This window comes from Haliotis rufescens, unplaced genomic scaffold (genome assembly GCF_023055435.1).
Source record: "Haliotis rufescens isolate VD_foot unplaced genomic scaffold, xgHalRufe1.0.p SCAF_10, whole genome shotgun sequence".
Taxonomy (NCBI): Eukaryota; Metazoa; Mollusca; class Gastropoda; order Lepetellida; family Haliotidae; genus Haliotis; species Haliotis rufescens.
Window position 1 is genome coordinate 6,262,403 of NW_025963780.1, and position 27,619 is coordinate 6,290,021.

General features: G+C 40.4%; 1 protein-coding gene across 1 annotated transcript; it reads right to left on the reverse strand.

Annotated features, from left to right (window-relative positions):
• Positions 1–345: 345 nt before the first annotated feature.
• On the reverse strand, positions 346–27,619 carry LOC124148069. Its single transcript, XM_046519007.2, has 8 exons — positions 27,375–27,619; positions 8,101–8,291; positions 6,580–6,688; positions 5,316–5,435; positions 3,455–3,627; positions 2,185–2,464; positions 1,617–1,763; positions 346–1,074 (listed from the first exon to the last, which is right to left on the reverse strand). The coding sequence occupies exons 1-8, from the start codon at positions 27,412–27,414 to the stop codon at positions 995–997; spliced, it is 1,140 nt and encodes a 379-aa protein (XP_046374963.2). The 5' UTR covers positions 27,415–27,619; the 3' UTR covers positions 346–994.

The following is a 27,619-nucleotide window of genomic DNA, read 5'->3' on the forward strand; positions in this document are numbered from 1 at the left end:
ACTGCATGATTCGCAAAGCCTGTGTGCAGGGCGTCGACAGATATTTTGTTGTTTTTTTAATTTGTTTAATCAAGGTGCTCAGGTGATTTGATGCACTTTGCGGGGTAAGACCCTTTTTTACAAAAGAGATCTTGATTATCGATCAGATCGTCTTGACTGGGCGCCGCCATTTTTTAAAACCAAATGCAAGTCTTAGTGAAATGTGGGATGGAATCTGATTGGTTGATAGGAGGGACATAGACGGCACATAACTCGTAATACTACTGGCGGCGCTAGGATCGAGCCTGGAAATTCCAGACAACAACTTAATATGCGTTATGAAAGCATAAATAGTAAAAGCTGGACTATATTAAAACACTTTGTCACAATTTTACTCCACAATTACAATACTCATTATACTAAACAGCATAATTTCATTATTCACAATACATTCAACATATTTATAAACTACACAAGTCTACGATACACGTTTTTGCAAAAATGGTAATAATTGTTGAATTTATTTGTCAGGCGATGTTGTTGTCTACACAGAAACATATAATCTTTGATTGTCAATTCTTTCCTGAAGATGATGAAGACTTTGGGCTTTGAAGCAACACTTTCAGATTAGGCCGTACGAAAAAAAAGGGTCATGTTTCTCAGCATCTCTTTTTTAAATTTGTAGGAAGTTCTATTTATGTAATAATAATTTACTATTGCACAAACTAGACAAGAGATATGTACAGAATATGTTAATATGACCTTTTAATAGCAAATAGCACGAACGCCATTTTTGTTCGTCATGTGAGTCATGAAAAATGTGCAAATTCGAAAAGTCCAAGACTGCGGAATCGGAACCGAATTTAGCTTGAAGGTTCAACAAAAAAAATGGTAGGGCCAGTTTGTATATAAAAGTTGGTCGGTGATGAGAAACGGATCAATAACATTTAATGGGAACTGGTGTAAACTTCAGCCTGTCCTGTCAGCAATGCGCGGGCAACTGGTTACAGAGGGTCTATACAGTAAAGGCAGTGTTGATCCACAGGATTATCCCCACGAGAACTCCAAGCATAGACACATCCAGACGGTGTACTCCTGGAAACAATAACAGACTGACGATGACAAGAACTGACTACACTTATATCAATGTTCTGATTTGACTGTCAGTGTTTTTATTTATTCTGATAAAGGGATTACAAATATAAAATGAAGGGTCCCTATTCTTGCACCAATCAATTTAGACACACAGTGAGAACAACATTCGGAATGTACGTCATGCAGAGTTACCTGCACTTGATGCTAGCGCCAGTTAGCCCACAGTGTCAATGACATTATATATATTTCAGATGCAATTTAAAGCACATCGGGACATGCGGAATTATGCTGTAAGATGATTCACATTTAACTGTGTCTTTGGTATATTTTTAGATGCAAGACAAATGTGAATTCAAAAATTATTCCTGATGGATTCTTTGACAAAGAACTTAAAATCATAGAGCGCATTCTGATTGGTTTGTCGTATTTTCGCACATAACATTCATTGATAGAAGGACGAGTCTTCTTGCAGGTTACGGAAAGGGGCGAATGGTGACGGATGAGTGCGAACAACATTCGGGATGTACGTCATGCAGAGTTACCTGCACTTGATGCTTGCGCCAGTTTGCCCACAGTGTCAATGACAGCCTGAGTGGTCTTCCCGGCGAACTGGATCCTCTTGTCCGTGACCTGACTCATGTCATCACATGATTGACGGAAGCAGGTTTTCATGTAACCCCGAAAGTCGGCTGCAAGAATACGTTAAATTGTGTGAGTCCATATTGCACGGATAATAGAATGGTTAATTTGTTTGTTTATTTCGTTGTTGCCTTACGCCGCACTCGTCTATTGTCCAGCTATATGATGGCGGTCTCAAAATAATAAAGGACCCGTGAAGATCCGAGGTAGAATAGGTCTTCAGCAACCCATGCTTGCCGTAAAAGGCGACTATGCTTGTCGTAAAAGGCGACTTACATGATCGGGTGATGAGGCTCGCTGACTTGGTTGATTGCGTGGATCGATGTTATGTTAGAAATAAATGGATCTCGATTATTTACAGACCGCCGTCATATAACTGGAATATAACTACAACAAACAAACCAAACCAAACCAAACCAAACCAGTGATATTAATCACTGATTGGATGGCATTACAAACAAACCTTCTTACCAGTGTCAGTGAGGAAGATGCACGGGATGCCACTCAACCAGAAGGTACGGTGGTCGCTTCTCATAAGGTCCGAGTAGGTGATGGTTTCGCCGACAGTAACAGAAGGCCCAGTTAAGGTGGAGATGTAAACCTTCTCCATGCCAAACTCCGGCTGACCCAGAGCGGTGTAGGATTGAATGAAAGAGTTGAGAACAGCTGAGTCAAAAGGACGTCCGATGACTGTCAGGAAGTCTCCTTTGTTGTTGTTTGAGGCGATGCTGCTCACAACGCTGGGAAACAGCTGCAACAAATGCATGAGTCTTTTCACGGAAGTCAGAAACCACTAGCTATACCAAGGTGGAATGTACAAAATCGAGTGTGGACCAGATAAACCAATGAAAGAATACACGAGCAACTCTTTGCTTGTTTGTTTTTGTTTAACGCCGCAGTCAGCAATATTCCAGCTATATGACGGTGGTCTGTAAATAATCGAGTCTGGACCAGTCAATCAAGTGATTGACATCGTGAACATCGATCCACGCAATTGAGATACGATGACAGCCATCCATGTGTCAAGGTGACAACATGCTATCAACTAAGTTATCGAGCAGTCGTGTGGATCCAATTAGTCGCCTTTTCACGGCAAGCATCAGAGTGCGAGTCAAGTGATGGGATAATCCGTCTCGATGACTTGGTTGATTGTGCTAGCATTACATAGCCGGGTTCACGACATTGAGTCAGACGGATCTTCAAGCCTAGATACAAACTTGGACTTTCAGGTATGAATATGAGTACTCCGAAATCGTTTAGATCTTTAATAAATACTTTTGTTTTAATAATTAGAAAATGGACGATGAGGTAACCCAGTAGTTAAAAATAAAAGCTTTCGCTCGTCACGCAAAAGTCCCGAGCTCGATTCTCCACATTGGTAAAAATGTGTGAAGCCCTTTTCTGGTGTCCGCCGCCATGATCTCACTGGCATATTGTCCCAGTTTTGACATTTTACTTATGTGTTCGATTCCCGACATGGGTACAATGTGTGAAGCCCATATCTGGTGCCCGTGATATTCCTGGAATCGAACTCACTCACTCACACTCAAACGTTTTCAGAAGTCGATGTCAATCAACGGCATTGACTAAACAATTGTAGGTTCAATCTCAATTACTAGCGACAAAATCTATCCAATTCTTCAGTGGTGTGGAAACTGTCGCAATCGCATTGTTAAATGACGTCAATTGGATATGATTTATGTCACTGCAAACTGAAAAGTTTGGAAAACTAAAACGTTACCATGTTAAATCCAGTAGGTAGACTCTGTGATTCCGCGCTGTTATCGAAGTTCAATATATTGTCCATCACAATGACGCCGATTACTGTTGGTAGCGTGGACCAATATGAATTCACCCATCCAGTAATAAACGTACTACTTCCGCATCCAAGACTTGTGCAGGCTGGGAATGCATCTACAATGAAATATATTAAAAGAATTGAACTTTTTCTAGGATATGTAGGATATGTATGAGCACGGTAAACTGCCGCGCCAAACTTTACTATAGCGTCGCCCAGTCGTCTAAGACGCTGCACTTCGCTGTGCAGAGTTGCGTTCCTTGAGCATGTCAAAAACCCTGGATTGTGGTTCGAATCCAGGTTCGCCCCGATTATGTTTCTAGGTTTGTCAGCACCATACCTGTGCTTGTGCGTTTCACCAAAGTGGTAAACGTCTGAGACCCTCAATACTTCGGACTCCCACATTAAGCTAACACGCCTTGATATAACTGGAATACTGTTGAAAGCGGCGTTAAACCCAACTCACTCACTCAATGTGGAGGCATATAGGTCTTAATACTTAATGTGCTAACAGTTTTACATAAAACTATAATTAACGGTATTTAACTTTTTCTATGTTGGTGTGAATAATGTTGAGCAAATTTATCAAACAGGCATAGTTACGTATTCCCTTAATTTCTCATTCAAATCCCTATTCCACTGATAAATTACGTTATACATTAATATGACGCCACGCAAAAAGGTTACACTACAGTGACGTCATATTTTAAAGACCTTACAGCGCTGCCTCATTCCGTCATGCTGTGAGCCATGCATGGATTGTAAATGGGAACATCTTACTTCTGGTATGGTTTATTACGCCGAATATTTAACGATCTATGATTCATGTTTTTAGTCTGTAATTCATCGGTTCATATTGGCGAAAGTATGACAAACCATGCAAAACAGAAAACCTTATCATGTTTTTAACGCAGCTTTGAACAGTATTTCAATTATATCACGGCGTATCATGTTACCACTTTACCTGTAACCTCACATGTCGTGTTAAGTTCTGTAACTCAGTTTTCCAACATTTGTTCAGTTTTACATGTCATGACTCCAGCTGGTACATGCTGCACGTGGTTTTTCGCCAGAACGCTTTGATCGAATTCCTTCGACCGCGACACGCAGTATTGTTTTACTTTAAGGTACTTTGATGTTTCCTATGCTTTCTAATATTCCTGGTATTTAAACGGTTCATAATGGATAAAACACGCCTTTTCGGTTTTGGTTGAAAATGTAAAACCTTGATCTCGGGAAAAGGCCTCGGGCCAACGTCTAGCGGTTTTACATTTTCAAGCAAAACCTCGGAGGCGTGCTTTATCCTATGCATCATACTCCTGGCGAATTTGGCATTCGAACACCCGCGATCATAAGTCAAAGGGGGTACTAAGGGACGCACCTCCCCACAACGAATTTCTTGGTCTTTAAGGACAAGCCTACCGGCGCTGGTAAACAATCCAAGAGAGACAAGGTTCCAATGATCCAATTGCTGGGGGGCGACTAATGTAGTGATGAAGTACCAATGTGGCTACTATTATCGCTGGCTACATTTAGCTGACGGGAACCCGAAGGTGTCATTGTTGTTCTAATGGGTAGGGAATTAACATGCAAAGTCATTTTTAAGGGAGAAAATATACGTTTTTTGTCTTGTTGTAAATTGCTACAAATATATTCAAACATTCAGCTCCGGGCAGAAATATTATCAATAAATAGATGGAAAACCTGTTTGAGTGACCACCTGGAGGTGTTATTGTTGTTATGCGTTGAATTCATGTTAGGTCCTAGTTTGTTGGGGGAAAACATTGCTTTAAAATATTCAAACCTGTTCCGGGCTCCAAGAAGTCGAATGCAACAAACACCACGGTGTAGTCTCGAGTAAACTTGGCGAGATGTTTGGCCGCCTGCAACATGCCCACGACCCCTGCTCCGTTTGCATTCACGCCTGAAAAAATGGTGAATGCAGGTGAGATGAAATGGGGTCTAACGTCGCGTCCAAGATTATTGCATGCACTGGTGTGTGTGTGTGTGTGTGTGTGTGTGTGTGTGTGTGTGTGTGTGTGTGTGGCTGCTTGTACTAGTCCAGACTGATGCCGATTACCATGCCGCAGTTTAACATGAATACCCCACTCAGACACAGCATACTGACTCCGAGACGGCCAGTCTTTGTTTTAGCCCCTCAATGCCGAGCGCCAGACAGGGTAACAACAAGTACCATCTTTTAACGTCTTTTGGTATGACGCGGCCGGGGATCGAACCCCGGACCTTCCGCTCCGCTAGACCACGGAGGCGGCCGGTAAATAAAGTAAACTTTCATATTTGACACATATTTCTCATGTTTAAAAGGCGAAATTATGATAAAGTTTAATGTAGAATTAGGTACATATATCGTTGGTTGAGAACATAATAACTGTCCAATGTACAAGGTCGATGATCGATGAGATGGGCACATGACTGTTAACATTTCAGGTAGCGCCTCGAAGGCAACTTGGGCAGTTACTCCCCAGGGAGCTGAGACTGAAATTCGAGTGTACACTCATACATTGATGACCAGATTTCAAATGGTATGTGGGCGGTGGGGTAGCCTAGTGGTTACAGCGTTCTCCCGCCGAAGTCCCGGGTTTGATTCCCGACATGGGTACAATGTGTGAAGCCCATTTCTGATGTCCCCGCCGTGATATTGCTGGAATATTACTGAACGCGGCGTAAAATCATACTCACTCACTCTAATAATATGTAGCGCCGCTAAACAGCAGTACTAGTTAGAATTTAGGCACATCATAAACGGCACTAGTAGTAGTAGTAGTAGTAGTAGTAGTAGTAGTAGTAGTAGTAGTCCCGTAAAGACCCGGTTTAGAATAGGTCTTCAGCAAACCTTGCTTGTCGTAAATGGAGGTCAGGCTCGCTGACTTGGTTGATGTATGGAATCGTATCCCAATTGTGTGGATCGATGCTCATGATGTCAATCACTGGATTGTCTTGCCTAGACTCGATTATTTACAGGCCGCCGTCATTCATGAATAAAGTTATGATGTAAAAGTATTTCCTTTTAATATATCACAAGTGAGGGTTTGGCAACACAAACTCACCTGGAGTATCCATCGCAGTGTCGTAATGAGCGGCGACTCCAACTATCCTGTCATTTGCTGTTTTGAAAAGCTTTCCTTTCGAAATGCCAATAACGTTGTTGCCTTTGACCTGAAATAGAGAAACTATCAGTTAAAGAAATTTGAATAAAAACAACTCGTCCTAGCATAATAAGTATATCGATGTTTTTATCGATGAAATTCTCAATAGTTTTAAGTTACACTGACGGGAAAATATTTAAATTTTAACGTGACTGAAATATGTTGGCGTTTCGTAAATTGACTCAGTGAAAATTAGGCCCATTACCACTTGAATGATTTTACACATTGACTGTATCATATATGCATCAATTATCCACATGTATATAACCTTCCTACTTCACATTTCACCGAAACATTACACCGAAACGTCACATTCTTTGTAATAAAGAAGTTGTATATCCATAGAACTATCTCCCTTGCTCAATCAAAAGTAGTATCAGAAAGGTCAAAGTGTGCGTAGCACCGAGACAAATTCCATGGAAGTGTTATGATACCTGCTGACGTACACGCAGTACCACTTCGGTAACAAAGGACGTCAATAGGGGCTGCAATAGTTAGAGGTTAATCTATGGCAGTTTTCATATCACATCCCATGTCAACCCGATACCGAATATCAGCCCGATTTGAAAACTGCCACATACTAACCTTTTTATCATATACCATAACATAAAATTGTAAAATGTATCTATTTGTAAGTGAATTCCAAACAGTTTCACCTTGTTTGGAAGTCATTGGCTCGGGAAAGCTTGCTGAGCAGACGAGCAGACGACCACTAAGGGACGTAACTCTTGCCACCCTGGCTTATATCGCTCGCCCGTTAAAAATGCATTGACAAACCATATCAGCCCGGCAGAGGATGTAATACGTGTCTGGTTATTACAACCCCTATGATAGGAGCCTCTCCACGTTGGCTCTATTGCAAATGCAAAATGCCTCGTGTCATTGCTAGGGGTATGATAAAGAAAGTTATTGAGGAGTGCATTATTAAATAGTAGTGAGGGGAGAAATAGTGAACGTTATTTAGAAATGCTTTATGGAACATACGCAGGAATGCAACATTGAAAGTTATTGAGGAGCGCAGAATGCAGAACGTTTTTTAGCATAACACAATGGACTTTTTTGAAAAGTGTACGTTTAGTTGCATACGAACATGCAATCTATGAGTTTTAAAAAATAAAAATAAAAATTTGTATGCGTGCGTGTGTGTGCTTCTTGTGTAATCTCGCACTCAGCAGTATTCCAGCTTTATGACGGTTGCTTGTAAATAATCGAAACAAACCCGTGATTGATATTGTGAGCAACGATCCACACTGTCGGGATACGTTGACACGCCTTCAACCCAGTGACCAAACCTGAATACCCGATCCGAGAAGTCACCTCTTATACCCAGAACAGGTTGCCGAGGACCAATTCTTAAACGGGATCCCAACTGGGGACATAAGCATACTAATGCTGGGTAATGTTAAACGTTGATGACGTTACCGTGGAGACACCTGCGGCAAAAGTATGTGTGTGGGTCTCCAAGCCGTAGTCACCGAACTCCTTCAAGATGAAATTCTTTGCCGCCTCTTTGTAGGTCGAGCCTGTGCCGTGGTTCCGTGACTGGGAGAAGTAGCCCTGAATGGTGGTCTTCATCCAGACAGTGTCTACATCAGATGTGCCAAGGACAGACCCTATGGAGGAAATATGGCACATATTACAGGTCACGCACAACACGTTTTGGGATCTTAGATCGTGCGCACAGTCTTAGGACAACAGGTCAATATATTTTTGAGATTTGCGATGTTATTGAGTATTCCATGCACGGAATTTTCGTTTCAACCTACGTTGTTATCGTTATGAGATACAAACGTTATCAGCCATGTTCCGTACATCTCAGTCTTGACACAGACATGGCGTCACTCTGGAATGTTATGACGTCATGATACCTTGTATGACAACACGAATACACAATAATACTCGGAAATATCAAAACACACCCTGTCCTAGCTGCTTTCGGGCGTCAATTGCGACCCAACTACAGTTACTGAAAGTATTGCCGTTCCTGGTCACCATGGTCAGTTAAGCCATGACTGTGCAACTCGCCTTGTCAACATCGGCTCAGCTCCAAGGAGTGATTGGTCTAACGACGCTTACTCCAAGTTGTCTCCATCAGCATTCATACTCTCATAATAAAGAAACGCAACACCAGCTTTATACTCACATGGTATTACTAACTCTCAGTCCATCTATCAATAACACGACAGGATCAGACCGGGCTCGTCACTAAATGGGAAAACTTAAATCGATCGGGATTCGACTCGATCGACTGCAATCCGCGCTCTCTTCTCCTAATGTTGAAGGTATAATTTTACAGTGTTCGGGCCTAGCCTGTCTTTGTCACATGTCACAATACCTCATTTTGATTCGTTAAAAGTTAGACCTGATCATGAACTCATGTTTGTCGTAATCGGAAAAATACAGAAGCCTACGTGCCAGATTGATCATCTCTCTATTGAATGTGTGGCTCACTCTGGATGCTACAAATGAAAAGTATCTTACCTCTCTGCTTGATTCATTAACTTATCGACGATAACATGGAACCAATCCAATGATAAATATGGAATGTCCAGAATACTCTTGTGATAAATGTAAAATGTCTTTTCTCTTTTAATTCCTTTCGAACTAAAAGTTCTGTCACGGACTTTGTATATCTCATGCAACTCATTATTGCAACTATAAACGGTTTAATTTGTTACAATTTAGTTATCATTTTCTAATGCTTTTGAGACGCATTTTAAGCTTATAACAATACTATTTATCGATGCTGGGAGAGAATGTATCTGGAAAAGTAACCATGCGCAGTAAGTAATGTAAATCTTGAAATTAATGTGACTCCAAATTAATGCGACTGCTGACCCCGAGTCTAGTAGTTCAGGGTGAATCAGCCGTGAATTAGGAAGTGCATTGGATATGTTTTCAGTGCGTCTATTGCTAGAATGAAGTTGTACAGACGATACTTAAAGAAAATAAATTAAATCGTCAAAGATATCGGTTTTATCTATGACAGAGGATGAGTCGAATATTGCTCAAGACAAATGTCAATGGTAGTTCATTGTAGCTGTGAATTCGCTGCAATGTGACATCGCGACGTGAGGACATAGCTCTGTAGGATGAAGGAAAGACGGAAATGCGAACGTTTTTAACCAGTTACTCAATTAGCTTGCACCATTACATGTACACTTTGTTATATGAACTTCGTGTCCTCATGTGGTTAAAATATATTCCAAAAAGTTAAATAATATTAATAACACCTCTGTGCAAAATTGTGAAGGTGAGTGATTTCCGTGTATGCCTATACAGTATCACGCCACACACTGTACAACTAAACTCCCCTCTCGCACAAACTGTACAACTAAACTTCCCATCTCGCACAAACTTTACAACTAAATTCCCTCTCTCGCACTAACTGTATAACTAAATTCCTCATTAGCACAAACTGTACAACTAAATTCCCTTTCTCGCACTAACTGTACAACTAAAATTCCTCATTAGCACAAACTGTACAACTGAATTCCCTCTCTCGCACTAACTGTACAACTAAAGTTCCTCATTAGCACAAACTGTACAACTAAATTCCCTTTCTTGCACTAACTGTAAAACTAAATTCCCTCTCTCACACTAACTGTAGAACTCAATTCCCTCTTTCGCATATACAACTAAATTCATTCTCTCGCACAAACTGTACAACGACATTCCCTCTCTCGCCCTGTACATTCCCTCTTTTCCAGTAACCGTACAACTAAATTCCCTTTCTTCCACTGAATGTAAAACTAAATTCCCTCTCTCGCAATAACTGTACAACTGAAGTTCCTCATTAGCACAAAATGTACAACTTAATTCCCTTTCTCGCACTAACCGTCAAACTTAATTCCCTCTCTCGCACTAACTGTAAACTGAATTCCCTCTTTCTCACTAACTGTACAACTTAATTCCCTCTCTCGCAGTAACTGTAAAGTAAACTCCCTCTCTCGCACTAACTGTACAACTGAATGTCCCCATTAGCAGAAAATGTACAACCTAATTCCCTCTCTCTCACAAACTGTAAACTTTATTCCCTCTCTCGCACTAACTGTACAACTTAATTCCCTCTCTCGCAGTAACTGAAAACTGAATTTTCCCTTTCTCGCACTAACTGTTCAACTTAATTCACTCTCTCTCACTAACTGTACAACTTAATTCCCTCTCTCTCACTAACTGTATAATAAAATTCCCTCTCTCACAATTAATGTTAAACTAAATTACCTCTTTTGCACAAACTGTACAACCACATTCCCTCTCTCGCCCTATAGATTCCCTCTTTTCCAGTAACTGTACAACTAAATTCCCTCTCTCTTACAAAATCTACAACTAAATTCCCCCTCTCTCACTAACTCTATAACTAAAATATCTCATTAGCACAAACAGTAAAACTAAATTCCCTTTCTTGCACTAAATGTACAACTAAATTCCCTCTCTCGCACTAACTGTAAAACTAAAGTTCCTCATTAGCACAAAATGTACAACTTAATTCCCTCTCTCGCCCTGACTGTTCAATAAATTCCCTCTCTCGCACTAACTGTACAACTAAATTCCTTCTCTCGCACTAACTTTACAGTTGAATTCCCTCTCTCGCACTAACTGTATAACTAAAATTTCTCTTGAGAACAAACTAAACAACTAAATTCCCTCTCTCGCACTAACTGTTCAACTAAGGTTCCTCATTAGCACAAACTGTACAACTGAATTCCCTCTCTCGTACTAACTGTAAACTAAATTCCCTCTCTCGCACTAACTGGAAACTAAATTCCCTCTCTCGCACTTACTGTACAACAACATTCCCTCTCTCGCCCTAAAGATTCCCTCTTTTCCAGTAACTGTACAACTAAATTCCCTCTCCGCAAAACTAAATTCCCTCTCTCTCAATAACTGTAAAACTAAATACCCTCTTTCGCACAAACTGTAAAACGTAATTCCCTCTTTCGCACAAACTGTACAACCACATTCCCTCTCTCGCCCTATAGATTCCCTCTTTTCCAGTAACTGTACAACTTAAGTTCCTCATTAGCTCAAAATGTACAACTTAATTCCCTCTCTCGCCCTGACTGTTAACTAAATTCCCTCTCTCACACTAACTGTACAACTAAATTCCTTCTCTCGCACTCACTGTACAATTGAATTCCCTCTCTCGCACTTACTGTATAACTAAAATTTCTCATTAACACAAGCTATACAACTGAATTCCCTTTAGATTCCCTCTTTTCCAGTAACTGTACAACTAAATTCCCCCTCTGGAAAACTATATACCCTCTCTCTCACTAACTGTACAACTAAATTCCCTCTTTCGCACAAACTGTACAACCAGATTCCCTCTCTCGCCCTATACATTCCCTCTTTTCCAGTAACTGTACAACTCAATTCCCTCTCTCGCACTAACTGTACAACAAAAATTCTTCATTAGCACAAACTGTACAACTGAATTCCCTCTCTCGCACTAACTGTAAAACTAAATTCTCTCTTTCGCACAAACTGTACAACCACATTCCCTTTCTCCCCTTATAGATTCCCTCTCTCGCACAAACTGTACCATTAAATTCTCTTTCTTGCACTAAATGTACAACTTAATTCCTCTCTCGCACTGAATGTATAACTAAAGTTCCTCATTAGCACAAACTGTACAACTTAATTCACTATTTCGCACTAACTGTTAACTAAATTCCCTCCCTCACACTAACTGAAAACTAAATTCCCTCTCTCGCACTATCTGTACAATTAAATTCCCTCTCTCGCACTAACTGTACAACTTAATTCCGTCTCTCGCACTAACTGTACAACAAAATTTCCTCTCTCGCACTAACTGAAAACTTAATTCCCTCTCTCGCACTAACTCTACAACTAAATTACTTCTCTCGCACTAACTGTACAATTGAATTCCCTCTCTCGCACTAACTGTTCAACTAAAACTAAATAAAATTTCTCGTGAGCACAAACTATACAACTGAATTCCCTTTCATGAACTAACTGTGCAACTAAATTCCCTCTCTCGCCCTAACTGTTCAACTAAAGTTCCTCATTAGCACAAACTGTACAACTTAATTCCCTCTCTCGCACTAACTGTACAACAACATTCCCTCTCTCGCCCTATAGATTCCCTCTTTTCCAGTAACTGTACAACTAAATTCCCTCTCTGCAAAACTAAATTCCCTCTTTCACACAAACTGTAAAACTTAATTCCCTCTTTCGCACTAACTGTGCAACTACATTCCATCTCTCGCCCTTTAAACTCCCTCTTTTCCAGTAACTGTACAACTAAATTCCCTTTCTTGCACTAAATGTACTACCAAATTCCATCTTTTGCACTAACTGTACAACTAAATTCCCTTTCTCGCACTAACTGTAGAACTTAATTCCCTCGCTCGCACTAACTGTACAACTTAATTCCCTCTCTCGCACTAACTGTAAACTAAATTCCCTCTCTCGCACTAACAGTACAACTAAATTCCCTCTCTCGCACTAACTGTACAACTAAATTCCGTCTCTCGCATTAACAGTACAATTGAATTCCCTCTCTCGCACAAACTGTACAACTAAAATTCCTCATGAGCACAAACTGCACAACTGAAATCCCCCTCTCTCACAAACTGTACAACTTAATTCGGTCTCTCGCACTAACTGTAAGCTAAATTCCCTCTCTCGCACTAACTGAAAACTAAATTCCCTCTCTCGCACTAACTGTACAACTTAATTTCCTCTCTCTCGCACTAACTGTATAACTAAAATTTCTCGTGAGCACAAACTATAAAATTGAATTCCCTTTCATGAAGTAACTGTGCAACTAATTTCCCTCTCTCGCACTAACTGTTCAACTAAAGTTCCTCATTAGCACAAACTGTACAACTGAATTCCCTCTCTCGCACTAACTGTACAACCACATGCCCTCTCTCGCCTTATAGATTCCCTCTTTTCCAGTAACTGTGCAACTCAATTCCCTCTCTGCAAAACTAAATTCACTCTCTCTCACTAACTGTAAAACTAAATTCCCTCTTTCGTACAAACTGTACAACCACATTCCCTCTCTCGCCCTATAGATTCCCTCTTTTCCAGTAACTCTACAACTAAATTCCTTTTCTTGCACTAACTGTACAACTAAATTCCCTTTCTTGCACTAACTGTACAACTTAATCCCCTCTCTCGCACTCACTGTAAACTAAATTCCCTCTCTCGCACTAACTGAAAACTAAATTCCCTCTCTTGAACTAACTGCACAACTAAATTCCCTCTCACGCACTTACTGTAAAACTAAATTCTGTCTCTCGCACTAACTGTACAACTACATTCCATCTCTCGCCCTTTAAATTCCCTCTTTTCCAGTAACTGTACAACTAAATTCCCTTTCTTGCACTAAATGTACTACCAAATTCAATCTTTTGCACTAACTGTACAACTAAATTCCCTTTCTCGCACTAACTTTATGACTAAATTCCCTCTGTCGCACTAACGGTACAACTAAATTCCCTCTCTCGCACAAACAGTACAACTAAATTCCCTCTCTCGCACTAACTGTACAACTAAATTCCGTCTCTCGCACTAACAGTACAATTGAATTCCCTCTCTCGCACTAACTGTACAACTAAAATTCCTCATGAGCACAAACTGCACAACTGAAATCCCCCTCTCACACAAACTGTGCAACTTAATTCCCTCTCTCGCACTAACTTTAAGCTAAATTCCCTCTCTCGCACTAACTGAAAACTAAATTCCCTCTCTCGCACTAACTGTACAACTTAATTTCCTCTCTCTCGCACTAACTGTATAACTAAATTCCGTCTGTCGCACTAACTCTACAACTAAAATCTCTCATTAGCACAAACTGTACAACTAAAATTCCTCTCTCGCACTAACTATACAACTTAATTCCCCGTCTCGAACTAACTGTAAACTAATTTCCCTCTCTCGCACTAACTGTTCAACTAAAGTTCCTCATTAGCACAAACTGTACAACTGAATTCCCTCTCTCGCACTAACTGTACAACCACATTCCCTCTCTCGCCTTATAGATTCCCTCTTTTCCAGTAACTGTGCAACTCAATTCCCTCTCTGCAAAACTAAATTCACTCTCTCTCACTAACTGTAAAACTAAATTCCCTCTTTCGTACAAACTGTACAACCACATTCCCTCTCTCGCCCTATAGATTCCCTCTTTTCCAGTAACTCTACAACTAAATTCCTTTTCTTGCACTAACTGTACAACTAAATTCCCTTTCTTGCACTAACTGTACAACTTAATCCCCTCTCTCGCACTCACTGTAAACTAAATTCCCTCTCTCGCACTAACTGAAAACTAAATTCCCTTTCTTGAACTAACTGCACAACTAAATTCCCTCTCACGCACTTACTGTAAAACTAAATTCTGTCTCTCGCACTAACTGTACAACTACATTCCATCTCTCGCCCTTTAAATTCCCTCTTTTCCAGTAACTGTACAACTAAATTCCCTTTCTTGCACTAAATGTACTACCAAATTCAATCTTTTGCACTAACTGTACAACTAAATTCAATTTCTCGCACTAACTTTATGACTAAATTCCCTCTGTCGCACTAACGGTACAACTAAATTCCCTCTCTCGCACAAACAGTACAACTAAATTCCCTCTCTCGCACTAACTGTACAACTTAATTCCGTCTCTCGCACTAACAGTACAATTGAATTCCCTCTCTCGCACTAACTGTACAACTAAAATTCCTCATGAGCACAAACTGCACAACTGAAATCCCCCTCTCACACAAACTGTGCAACTTAATTCCCTCTCTCGCACTAACTTTAAGCTAAATTCCCTCTCTCGCTCTAACTGAAAACTAAATTCCCTCTCTCGCACTAACTGTACTACTTAATTTCCTCTCTCTCGCACTAACTGTATAACTAAATTCCGTCTGTCGCACTAACTCTACAACTAAAATCTCTCATTAGCACAAACTGTACAACTAAAATTCCTCTCTCGCACTAACTATACAACTTAATTCCCCGTCTCGCACTAACTGTAAACTAAACTCCCTCTCTCGCACTAACAGTGCAACTAAATTCCCTCTGTCGCACTAACTGTACAACTAAATTCTCTCTCTCGCACTAACTGCACAACTAAATTCCGTCTCTGGCACTAACTGTACAACTAAATTCAGTCTCTCGCACTTACTGTACAACTAAACTTCCGCTCTCGCACTATCTGTAAACTTAATTCCCTTTCTCGCACTAACTGTACAACTAAATTTCATTCTTGCCCTTTAAACTCCCTCTTTTCCAGAAATTGTACAACTAAATTCCCTTTCTTCCACTAAATGTACTACCAAATTCCATCTTTTGCACTAACTGTACAACTAAATTCCCTTTCTCGCACTAACTTTATGACTAAATTCCCTCTCTCGGACTAACTGTACAACTAAATTCCCTCTCTCTCACAAAGTGTAGAACTTAATTCCCTCTCTCGCACTAACTGTACAACTATATTCCCTCTCTCGCACTAACAGTACAACTAAATTCCCTCTCTCGCACTAACTGTACAACTAAATTCCGTCTCTCGCACTAACAGTACAATTGAATTCCCTCTCTCGCACAAACTGTACAACTAAAATTCCTCATGAGCACAAACTGCACAACTGAAATCCGTTTCTCGAACTAACTGTGCAACTAAATTCCCTCTCTCGCACTAACTGTTCAACTAAGGTTCCTCATTAGCACAAACTGTACAACTGAATTCCCTCTCTCGTCCTAACTGGAAACTAAATTCCCTCTCTCGCCCTAAAGATTCCCTCTTTTCCAGTAACTGTACAACTAAATTCCCTCTCCGCAAAACTAAATTCCCTCTCTCTCAATAACTGTAAAACTAAATACCCTCTTTCGCACAAACTGTAAAACTTAATTCCCTCTTTCGCACAAACTGTACAACCACATTCCCTCTCTCGCCCTATAGATTCCCTCTTTTCCAGTAACTATACAACTTAAGTTCCTCATTAGCTCAAAATGTACAACTTAATTCCCTCTCTCGCCCTGACTGTTAACTAAATTCCCTCTCTCGCACTAACTGTACAACTTAATTTCCTCTCTCTCGCACTAACTGTATAACTAAAATTTCTCGTGAGCACAAACTATAAAACTGAATTCCCTTTCATGAACTAACTGTGCAACTAATTTCCCTCTCTCGCACAAACTGTACAACCACATTCCCTCTCTCCCCTTATAGATTCCCTCTCTCGCACAAACTGTACCATTAAATTCTCTTTCTTGCACTAAATGTACAACTTAATTCCTCTCTCGCACTGAATGTATAACTAAAGTTCCTCATTAGCACAAACTGTACAACTTAATTCACTATCTCGCACTAACTGTTAACTAAATTCCCTCCCTCACACTAACTGAAAACTAAATTCCCTCTCTCGCACTATCTGTAAAATTAAATTCCCTCTCTCGCACTAACTCTACAACTCAATTCCGTCTCTCGCACTAACTGTTCAACAAAATTTCATCTCTCGCACTAAGTGCAAACTTAATTCCCTCTCTCGCACTAACTCTACAACTAAATTCCTTCTCTCGCACTAACTGTACAATTGAATTCCCTCTCTCGCACTAACTGTTCAACTAAAACTAACTAAAATTTCTCGTGAGCACAAACTATACAACTGAATTCCCTTTCATGAACTAACTGTGCAACTTAATTCCCTCTCTCGCACAAACTGTACAACTAAAATTCCTCATGAGCACAAACTGCACAACTGAAATCCCCCTCTCTCACAAACTATACAACTTAATTCCCTCTGTCGCACTAACTGTAAACTAAATTCCCTCTCTCTCACTTACTGAAAACTAAATTCCCTCTCTCGCACTAACTGTACAACTAAAATCTCTCATTAGCACAAACTGTAAAACTAAATTCCCTCTCTCGCACTAACTGTACAACTAAATTCCCTCTCTCGCACTAACAGTACAATTGAATTCCCTCTCTCGCACTAACTGTACAACTAAAATTCCTCATGAGCACAATCTGCACAACTGAAATCCCCCTCTCTCACAAATTGTACAACTTAATTCACTCTCTCGCACTAACTGTAAACTAAATTCCCTCTCTCGCACTAACTGAAAACTAAATTCCCTCTCTCGCACTAACTGTACAACTTAATTTCCTCTCTCGCACTAACTGTATAACTAAATTCCCTTTATTGCACTAACTGTACAACTTAATGTCCTCATTAGCACAAACTGTAAACTGAATTCCTTTCTCGCACTAAGTGTGCAACTAAATTCACTCTCTCGCACTAATCGTACAACTTAATTCCCTTTCTCGCACTAACTGTACAACTAAATTCCCTCTCTCGCCCTAGCTGTACAACTAACCTCCTCTCTCGCACTAGCTGTACAACTAAATTCCCTCTCTCGTCCTAGCTGTACAACTAAATTCCCTCTCTCGCCCTAGGTGTCCAACTAAATTCCCTCTCATGCTCTAGCTGTACGACTAAATTCCTCTCCAGCACTAACTGTACAAATAAATTCCTCCCTCGCACTAACTGTACAACTACATTTCCTATCTCGCACTAACTGCAAACTTAATTCCCTCTCTCGCACTAACTCTACAACTAAATTCCTTCTCTCGCACTAACTGTACAAGTGAATTCCCTCTCTCGCACTAACTGTATAAGTAAAATTTCTCGTGAGCACAAACTATACAACTGAATTCCCTTTCATGAACTAACTGTGCAACTAAATTCCCTCTCTCGCCCTAACTGTTCAACTAAAGTTCCTCATTAGCACAAACTGTCCAACTTAATCCTCTCTCGCACTAACTGAAAACTAAATTCCCTCTCTCGCACTAACTGCACAACTAAATTCCGTCTCTGGCACTAACTGTACAACTAAATTCTGTCTCTAGCACTAACTGTACAACTAAACTTCCGCTCTCGCACTATCTGTAAACTTAATTCCCTTTCTCGCACTAACTGTACAACTACATTCCATCTCTCGCCCTTTAAACTCCCTCTTTTCCAGTAACTGTACAACTAAACTCCCTTTCTTGCACTAAATGTACTACCAAATTCCATCTTTTGCACTAACTGTACAATTGAATTCCCTCTCTCGCACTAACTGTACAACTAAAATTCCTCATGAGCACAAACTGCACAACTGAAATCCCCCTCTCTCACAAACTATACAACTTAATTCCCTCTCTCGCACTAACTGTAAACTAAATTCCCTCTCTCGCACTTACTGAAAACTAAATTCCCTCCCTCGAACTAACTGTACAACTAAAATCTCTCATTAGCACAAACTGTACAATTAAATTCCCTCTCTCGCACTAACTGTACAACTAAATTCCCTCTCTCGCACTAACAGTACAATTGAATTCCCTCTCTCGAACTAACTGTACAACTTAATTCCCTCTCTCGCACTAACTGTAAACTAAATTCCCTCTCTCGCACTAACTGAAAACTAAATTCCCTCTCTCGCACTAACTGTACAACTTAATTTCCTCTCTCGCGCTAACTGTATAACTAAATTCCCTTTATCGCACTAACTGTACAACTTAATGTCCTCATTAGCACAAACTTTAAACTGAATTCACTCTCTCGCACTAACCGTACAACTTAATCTCCTTTCTCGCACTAACTGTACGACTAAATTCCCTCTCTCGTCCTAGCTGTACAACTAAATTCCCTCTCTCGCCCTAGGTGTCCAACTAAATTCCCTCTCACGCTCTAGCTGTACGACTAAATTCCTCTCCAGCACTAACTGTACAAATAAATTCCTCCCTCGCACTAACTGTACAACCAAATTTCCTCTCTCGCACTAACTGCAAACTTAATTCCCTCTCTCGCACTAACTCTACAACTAAATTCCTTCTCTCGTACTAACTGTACAATTGAATTCCCTCTCTCGCACTAACTGTATAAGTAAAATTTCTCGTGAGCACAAACTATACAACTGAATTCCCTTTCATGAACAAAATGTGCAACTAAATTCCCTCTCTGCAACTAACTGTTCAACTAAAGTTCCTCATTAGCACAAACTGTACAACTGAATTCTCTCTTTGCACTAACTGTACAACCACATTCCCTCTCTCGCCTTATAGATTCCCTCTTTTCCAGTAACTGTACAACTAAATTCTCTCTCTGCAAAACTAAATTCCCTCTCTCTCACTTACTGTAAAACTAAATTCCCTCTTTCGAACAAACTGTACAACCACATTCCCTCTTTCGCCCTATAGATTCCCTCTTTTCAAGTCACTCTACAACTAAATTCCTTTTCTTGCACTAACTGTACAACTAAATTCCCTTTCTTGCACTAACTGTACAACTTAATCCCCTCTCTCGCACTAACTGAAAACTAAATTCCCTCTCTCGCACTAACTGCACAACTAAATTCCGTCTCTGGCACTAACTGTACAACTAAATTCTGTCTCTCGCACTAACTGTACAACTAAACATCCGCTCTCGCACTATCTGTAAACTTAATTCCCTTTCTCGCACTAACTGTACAACTACATTCCATCTCTCGCCCTTTAAATTCCCTCTTTTCCAGTAACTGTACAACTAAATTCCCTTTCTTGCACTAAATGTACTACTAAATTCCCTCTCTCGCACTAACTGTAAACTAAATTCCCTCTCTCGCACTAACAGTACAATTGAATTCCCTCTCTCGCACTAACTGTACAACTAAAATTCCTCATGAGCACAAACTGCACAACTGAAATCCCCCTCTCTCACAAACTATACAACTTAATTCCCTCTCTCGCACTAACTGTAAACTAAATTCCCTCTCTTGCACTTACTGAAAACTAAATTCCCTCTCTCGCATTAACTGTACAACTAAAATCTCTCATTAGCACAAACTGTACAACTAAATTCCCTCTCTCGCACTAACTGTAAGCTAAATTCCCTCTCTCGCACTAACTGAAAACTAAATTCCCTCTCTCGCACTAACTGTCAGCTAAATTCCCTCTCTCGCACTAACTGAAAACTAAATTCCCTCTCTCGCACTAACTGTACAACTTAATTTCCTCTCTCTCGCACTAATTGTACAACTAAAATCTCTCATTAGCACAAACTGTACAACTAAAATTTCTCTCTCGCACTAACTGTACAACTTAATTCCCCCTCTCGCACTAACTGTAAACTAAATTCCCTCTCTCGCACTAACTGTACAACTAAATTACCTCTCTCGCACTAACAGTACAATTGAATTCCCTCTCTCGCACTAACTGTACAACTTAATTTCCTCTCTCTCGCACTAACTGTATAACTTAATTCCATCTCTCGCACTAACTGCACAACTGAAATCCCCCTCTCTTACAAACTGTACAACTTAATTCCCTCTCTCGCACTAACTGTAAGCTAAATTCCCTCTCTCGCACTAACTGAAAACTAAATTCCCTCTCTCGCACTAACAGTACAACTTAATTTCCTCTCTCTCGCACTAACTGTATAAGTAAAATTTCTCGTGAGCACAAACTATAAAACTGAATTCACTTTCATGAACTAACTGTGCAACTAATTTCCCTCTCTCGCACTAACTGTTCAACTAAAGTTCCTCATTAGCACAAACTGTACAACTGAATTCCCTCTCTCGCACTAACTGTACAACCACATTCCCTCTCTCGCCTTATAGATTCCCTCTCTCTCACTAACTGTAAAACTAATTTCCCTCTCTCGCACTAACTGTTCAACTAAAGTTCCTCATTAGCACAAACTGTACAACTAAATTCCCTCTCTCGCACTAACTGTACAACTTAATTTCCTCTCTCTCGCACTAATTGTACAACTAAAATCTCTCATTAGCACAAACTGTACAACTAAAATTTCTCTCTCGCACTAACTGTACAACTTAATTCCCCCTCTCGCACTAACTGTAAACTAAATTCCCTCTCTCGCACTAACTGTACAACTAAATTACCTCTCTCGCACTAACAGTACAATTGAATTCCCTCTCTCGCACTAACTGTACAACTTAATTTCCTCTCTCTCGCACTAACTGTATAACTTAATTCCATCTCTCGCACTAACTGCACAACTGAAATCCCCCTCTCTTACAAACTGTACAACTTAATTCCCTCTCTCGCACTAACTGTAAGCTAAATTCCCTCTCTCGCACTAACTGAAAACTAAATTCCCTCTCTCGCACTAACAGTACAACTTAATTTCCTCTCTCTCGCACTAACTGTATAAGTAAAATTTCTCGTGAGCACAAACTATAAAACTGAATTCACTTTCATGAACTAACTGTGCAACTAATTTCCCTCTCTCGCACTAACTGTTCAACTAAAGTTCCTCATTAGCACAAACTGTACAACTGAATTCCCTCTCTCGCACTAACTGTACAACCACATTCCCTCTCTCGCCTTATAGATTCCCTCTCTCTCACTAACTGTAAAACTAAATTCCCTCTTTCGTACAAACTGTACAACCACATTCCCTCTCTCGCCCTGTAGATTCCCTCTTTTCCAGTAACTCTACAACGAAATTCCTTTTCTTGCACAAACTGTACAACTAAATTCCCTCTCTCGCACTTACTGAAAACTAAATTCCCTCTCTTGCACTAACTGCACAACTAAATTCCGTCTCACGCACTAACTGTAAAACTAAATTCTGTCTCTCGCACTAACTGTACAACTACATTCCATCTCTCGCCCTTTAAATTCCCTCTTTTCCAGTAACTGTACAACTAAATTCCCTTTCTTGCACTAAATGTACTACTAAATTCCATCTTTTGCACTAACTGTACAACTAAATTCCCTTTCTCGCACTAACTTTATGACTAAATTCCCTCTCTCGCACTAACTGTAAACTAAATTCCCTCTCTCGCACTAACAGTACAATTGAATTCCCTCTCTCGCACTAACTGTACAACTAAAATTCCTCATGAGCACAAACTGCACAACTGAAATCCCCCTCTCTCACAAACTATACAACTTAATTCCCTCTCTCGCACTAACTGTAAACTAAATTCCCTCTCTTGCACTTACTGAAAACTAAATTCCCTCTCTCGCATTAACTGTACAACTAAAATCTCTCATTAGCACAAACTGTACAACTAAATTCCCTCTCTCGCACTAACTGTACAACCTAATTTCCTCTCTCGCACTAACTGTATAACTAAATTCCCTTTATCGCACTAACTGTACAACTTAATGTCCTCATTAGCACAAACTGTAAACTGAATTCCTTTCTCGCACTAAGTGTGCAACTAAATTCACTCTCTCGCACTAACCGTACAACTTAATTCCCTTTCTCGCACTAACTGTACAACTAAATTCCCTCTCTCGCCCTAGCTGTACAACTAACCTCCTCTCTCGCACTAGCTGTACAACTAAATTCCCTCTCTCGTCCTAGGGGTCCAACTAAATTCCCTCTCACGCTCTAGCTGTACAAATAAATTCCTCCCTCGCACTAACAGTACAACTAAATTTCCTCTCTCGCACTAACTGCAAACTTAATTCCCTCTCTCGCACTAACTCTACAACTAAATTCCCTCTCTCGCACTAACAGTACAATTGAATTCCCTCTGTCGCACTAACTGTACAACTAAAATTCCTCATGAGCACAAACTGCACAACTGAAATCCCCCTCTCTCACAAACTGTACAACTTAATTCCCTCTCTCGCACTAACTGTAAACTAAATTCCCTCTCTCGCACTTACTGAAAACTAAATTCCCTCTCTCGCACTAATTGTACAACTAAAATCTCTCATTAGCACAAACTGTACAACTAAATTCCCTCTCTCGCACTAACTGTACAACTAAATTCCCTCTCTCGCATTAACAGTACAATTGAATTCCCTCTCTCGCACTAACTGTACAACTAAAATTCCTCATGAGCACAAACTGCACAACTGAAATCCCCCTCTCTCACAAACTGTACAACTTAATTCCCTCTCTCGCACTAACTGTAAGCTAAATTCCCTCTCTCGCACTAACTGAAAACTAAATTCCCTCTCTCGCACTAACTGTACAACTTAATTTCCTCTCTCTCGCACTAACTGTACAACTAAAATCTCTCATTAGCACAAACTGTACAACTAAAATTCCTCTCTCGCACTAACTGTACAACTTAATTCCCCCTCTCGCACTAACTGTAAACTAAATTCCCTCTCTCGCACTAACTGTACAACTAAATTACCTCTCTCGCACTAACAGTACAATTGAATTCCCTCTCTCACACTAACTGTACAACTTAATTTCCTCTCTCTCGCACTAACTGTATAACTTAATTCCATCTCTCGCACTAACTGTACAACTAAAATCTCTCATTAGCACAAACTGTACAACTAAAATTCCTCTTTCGCACTAAGTGTACAACTTAATTCCCCCTCTCGCACTAACTGTAAACTAAATTCCCTCTCTCACACAAACAGTACAACTAAATTCCCTCTCTCGCACTAACTGTACAATTTAATTCCCTCCCTCGCACTAACAGTACAATTGAATTCCCTCTGTCGCACTAACTGTACAACTAAAATTCCTCATGAGCACAAACTGCACAACTGAAATTCCATCTCTCGCACTAACTGTACAACTAAAATCTCTCATTAGCACAAACTGTACAACTAAATTCCCTCTCTCGCCCTAGCTGTACAACTAACCTCCTCTCTCGCACTAGCTGTACAACTAAATTCCCTCTCTCGTCCTAGCTGTACAACTAAATTCCCTCTCTCGCCCTAGGTGTCCAACTAAATTCCCTCTCACGCTCTAGCTGTACAACTAAATTCCTCTCCAGCACTAACTGTACAAATAAATTCCTCCCTCGCACTAACTGTACAACTAAATTCCTCTCTCGCACATACTGTACAACTAAAGTTCCCTATCTCGCACTAACTGTACAACTGAATTCTACCTGGAACATTAGATGGCAAAATTCCCTTGGTGTGTCAGCTAAGACAAAGTGATGCAGATTTTTTACATGTTTGCAACTTTGATGAAACCCCCGAGCACGGGTAAGGTGCTGACAAACGGAAATACATAATCAGGGCGAACCGAGAATCGAGCCCACGATCATATAACCTATGGGCCAACGAAACGCCACCAAATAAACAATGGTCGTCAGTTTTCAACAAATTTGCCAAACAGCATGAAAACAGTTGGGAACACATAGCTTGAATGCAACTGACCTATTCCGTGTGAACATGTGCACGTGTTCACGTGATGTGCGAGAAAAGTGAATTTAACCACTAAAAAATGCAAGTGTGCATGCGCACAGTTACCAGTGTGAAATTCTGGTATAAAACATGAGCAGGATTGTACTCTCTCATCACATGAAACCTTTTAAAACAACGAACATGCCTCGACTAACAGCAGAGCAGAGGGAGAGAGCCATGTTGCAAATGGGAGCGGAAGTGGCAGCAGAGAAATTGGCGAAGAGTGCTCTTCAGCGACGAGAGTTGGTGCCAGCTCGTCAAGTCTGATAGGCGGGTGTGAATCTACCGACGACGTGGTGCACGTGGACGCACGTTGTTGCGTCCAAGAAGTTGAGCCTTATGGAGGTGGTAGTGTCATGGTCTGGGGTGGTATCTACGGGGACCAGAAGACAGATCTGGTCATCATCGAGGGAAATCCCACTGCACGTCGTTACATTGATGAGGTGTTGCGGCCTCTGGAACTGCCTTTCCTGCAACGACACCCACGGACGCTGTTAAAGCAGGACAGCGCCACCCCTCACACAGCTCGAGTCACAAGCGACTTTCTGAACGCCAACAACGTGACCGTATTACAGTGGCCATCCAGACCACCGTACCTGTCGCCCATAGAGCTCATCTGGGACCAACTTGGACGCAGGAGTCGGAAACGTCCACTGCTGCCATTGACAAGGATGCCTTGGCAATTGCCCTGCAGGAGGAATGACGTAGGATCCCTCATCAGGATGTGAGGAGACTCGTGTACTCAGTTCGACGTCGTGTTTGGGTCTGCATCGTTACTGGAGGGGTCACATGCGATACTGAGCCATGTGTGTAGCACAGGACTTTAAAAGAGATCGACGTCGATTCTGCGGGTGTGATCTAATACTGGACAGTGCACCCAGCATGATAAACGTGTCTACCCAACCTGTACATGTTTTTTTTTATCAAATTATTTTCAAATACCGTTTTTGAATAATTGATTTTTATAGTAAAACATCAACTGCTACTAAACTTTGCGTGTGTTTTGTTTTCGACCAGAAATGTGTTTGGTGGCACTTCTTTTTGCCCGTTAGTTTATTGTGTACGCCTTAGCAACACAACTCCACACTGACAACGACAACTAGCAAAACCTGTTTCGCCTTTCCACGTATTGTGCAAATTCTAGGTAGTGATCAATACGTCAGCATCACACCGTCGATGTCTTTGCAGGGAAATTGAAAAGTTGAGTTTGAGAAAAATTATTATTTTATGACTCAACTCAGATGCGCTATCGATCCGCGAGGATTCCAGGTAAGAGCGTAGATTCCCAACAACCAAGCTTTATAACGGGATCGGATGGCCAGGCTATCTGACTCAGCAGATGCATGTCATCTTACCCAATTTCGACAATCGATATAGCCTCGGAATTGTTCCATTTTTATCAACTCGTGTTGATATATTTGATATCAAAAGACACTCAGGTGAGCTTCTCTATATACATAAAGTGGAACACTAAGAGAACTGTCCAGAATGAAGAACCCCAGGACATATCGGAGAAATCTTGCATGCATATAATGTAAATTTGGATAAAAATATTTTGATTAGTTTATTAAGAACTCAAATAAAACTTAGCAATATAGCAGTTGATAAGTATAATATCAATTATATTTGTCACGTCAGAGCTTAAAATTACTTTCACGCACGTAGCACAACAACATCGGTGCTTGTGTCACTGGCACTACGTAGGCAAACTTCGTCGGTCCAATTGAGTTTAAAGTGACAACTGGTAAGTATGGCCTATGACAGTAATGCTTATGTGCTTGAACAAACAAGATTACCTGCAATGTATTTTCTCTTTCAATTGCGTTTTTATTTGCGTGCGCACTTAACCTTTAACGAGGAGCATATTGTCCAAATTCTTTGTACACCTATGGTCTACCTGCTTATATTTATATTTCGAAATTGAATGTTTCTTTTTATATTCAATTATTTACATTAAATGTATTACATTTAAAATGCACGACAATGGATTGCCGCTTGCGCATGCGTAATCAATAAGAACAGCCAAAGCGGTGAGCGGTGTACACATGTTGCAAATTGATTCATGAATGACACAGTATTCATTTGTAACAAATTAGAGATGTAGCAGAAAGCAAAAAGGGGCATACAATTTAGGGCGGAATTTGAATTTAATCATTATCAATGTGACACTTTGGAAAAAGTTCGTAATATGCATGTACCTATACTCTGTTTATAGTGAATAGTTAAACATAGGCATACTTAGGTTTTGTTATAGTAAGAAATCTGCACATTTCTGTTTCAAATACTGGACACGTAAAACGATTGCAGAATTCATATCTAATGTCTTGTTTGCACAAACATAACTGAATAAATATAAAAGTTTCGACAGGAAGGTAAAAACATCTCGCAAACTGACATTGTCTCCAGACAGAAGCAAATGTCTTACGAGATGGGACAGATACATACACTTAATACGATAGAAGCGTCTGTCTTTTTCAGCGTGCATGTCGACAACAAATAAAAAACTACGTACAATTATTCAAAAATCTAAAAATATTCGATACAAATATATATATATTGATTTCTTACCAATGATGAACATCACACTGTAAACTGAGAGAGCGTTCATTTTGTAGTTCGCCACCAACGGTCTGCCTACGGTTTTGACAAGGCACCAACAATCCTAAGCGGTTTTATATATGCCGTGACGTCATTCTAAGATTCTCAGAAAAACCTGTATCGAGGGGAGATGATCACGCAAACATGAACAGCTCGAACAGTTCAATCCTATCCAAACAGTAAATTTCTGAGAAAAACCTGTTTCGAGAGAAAAT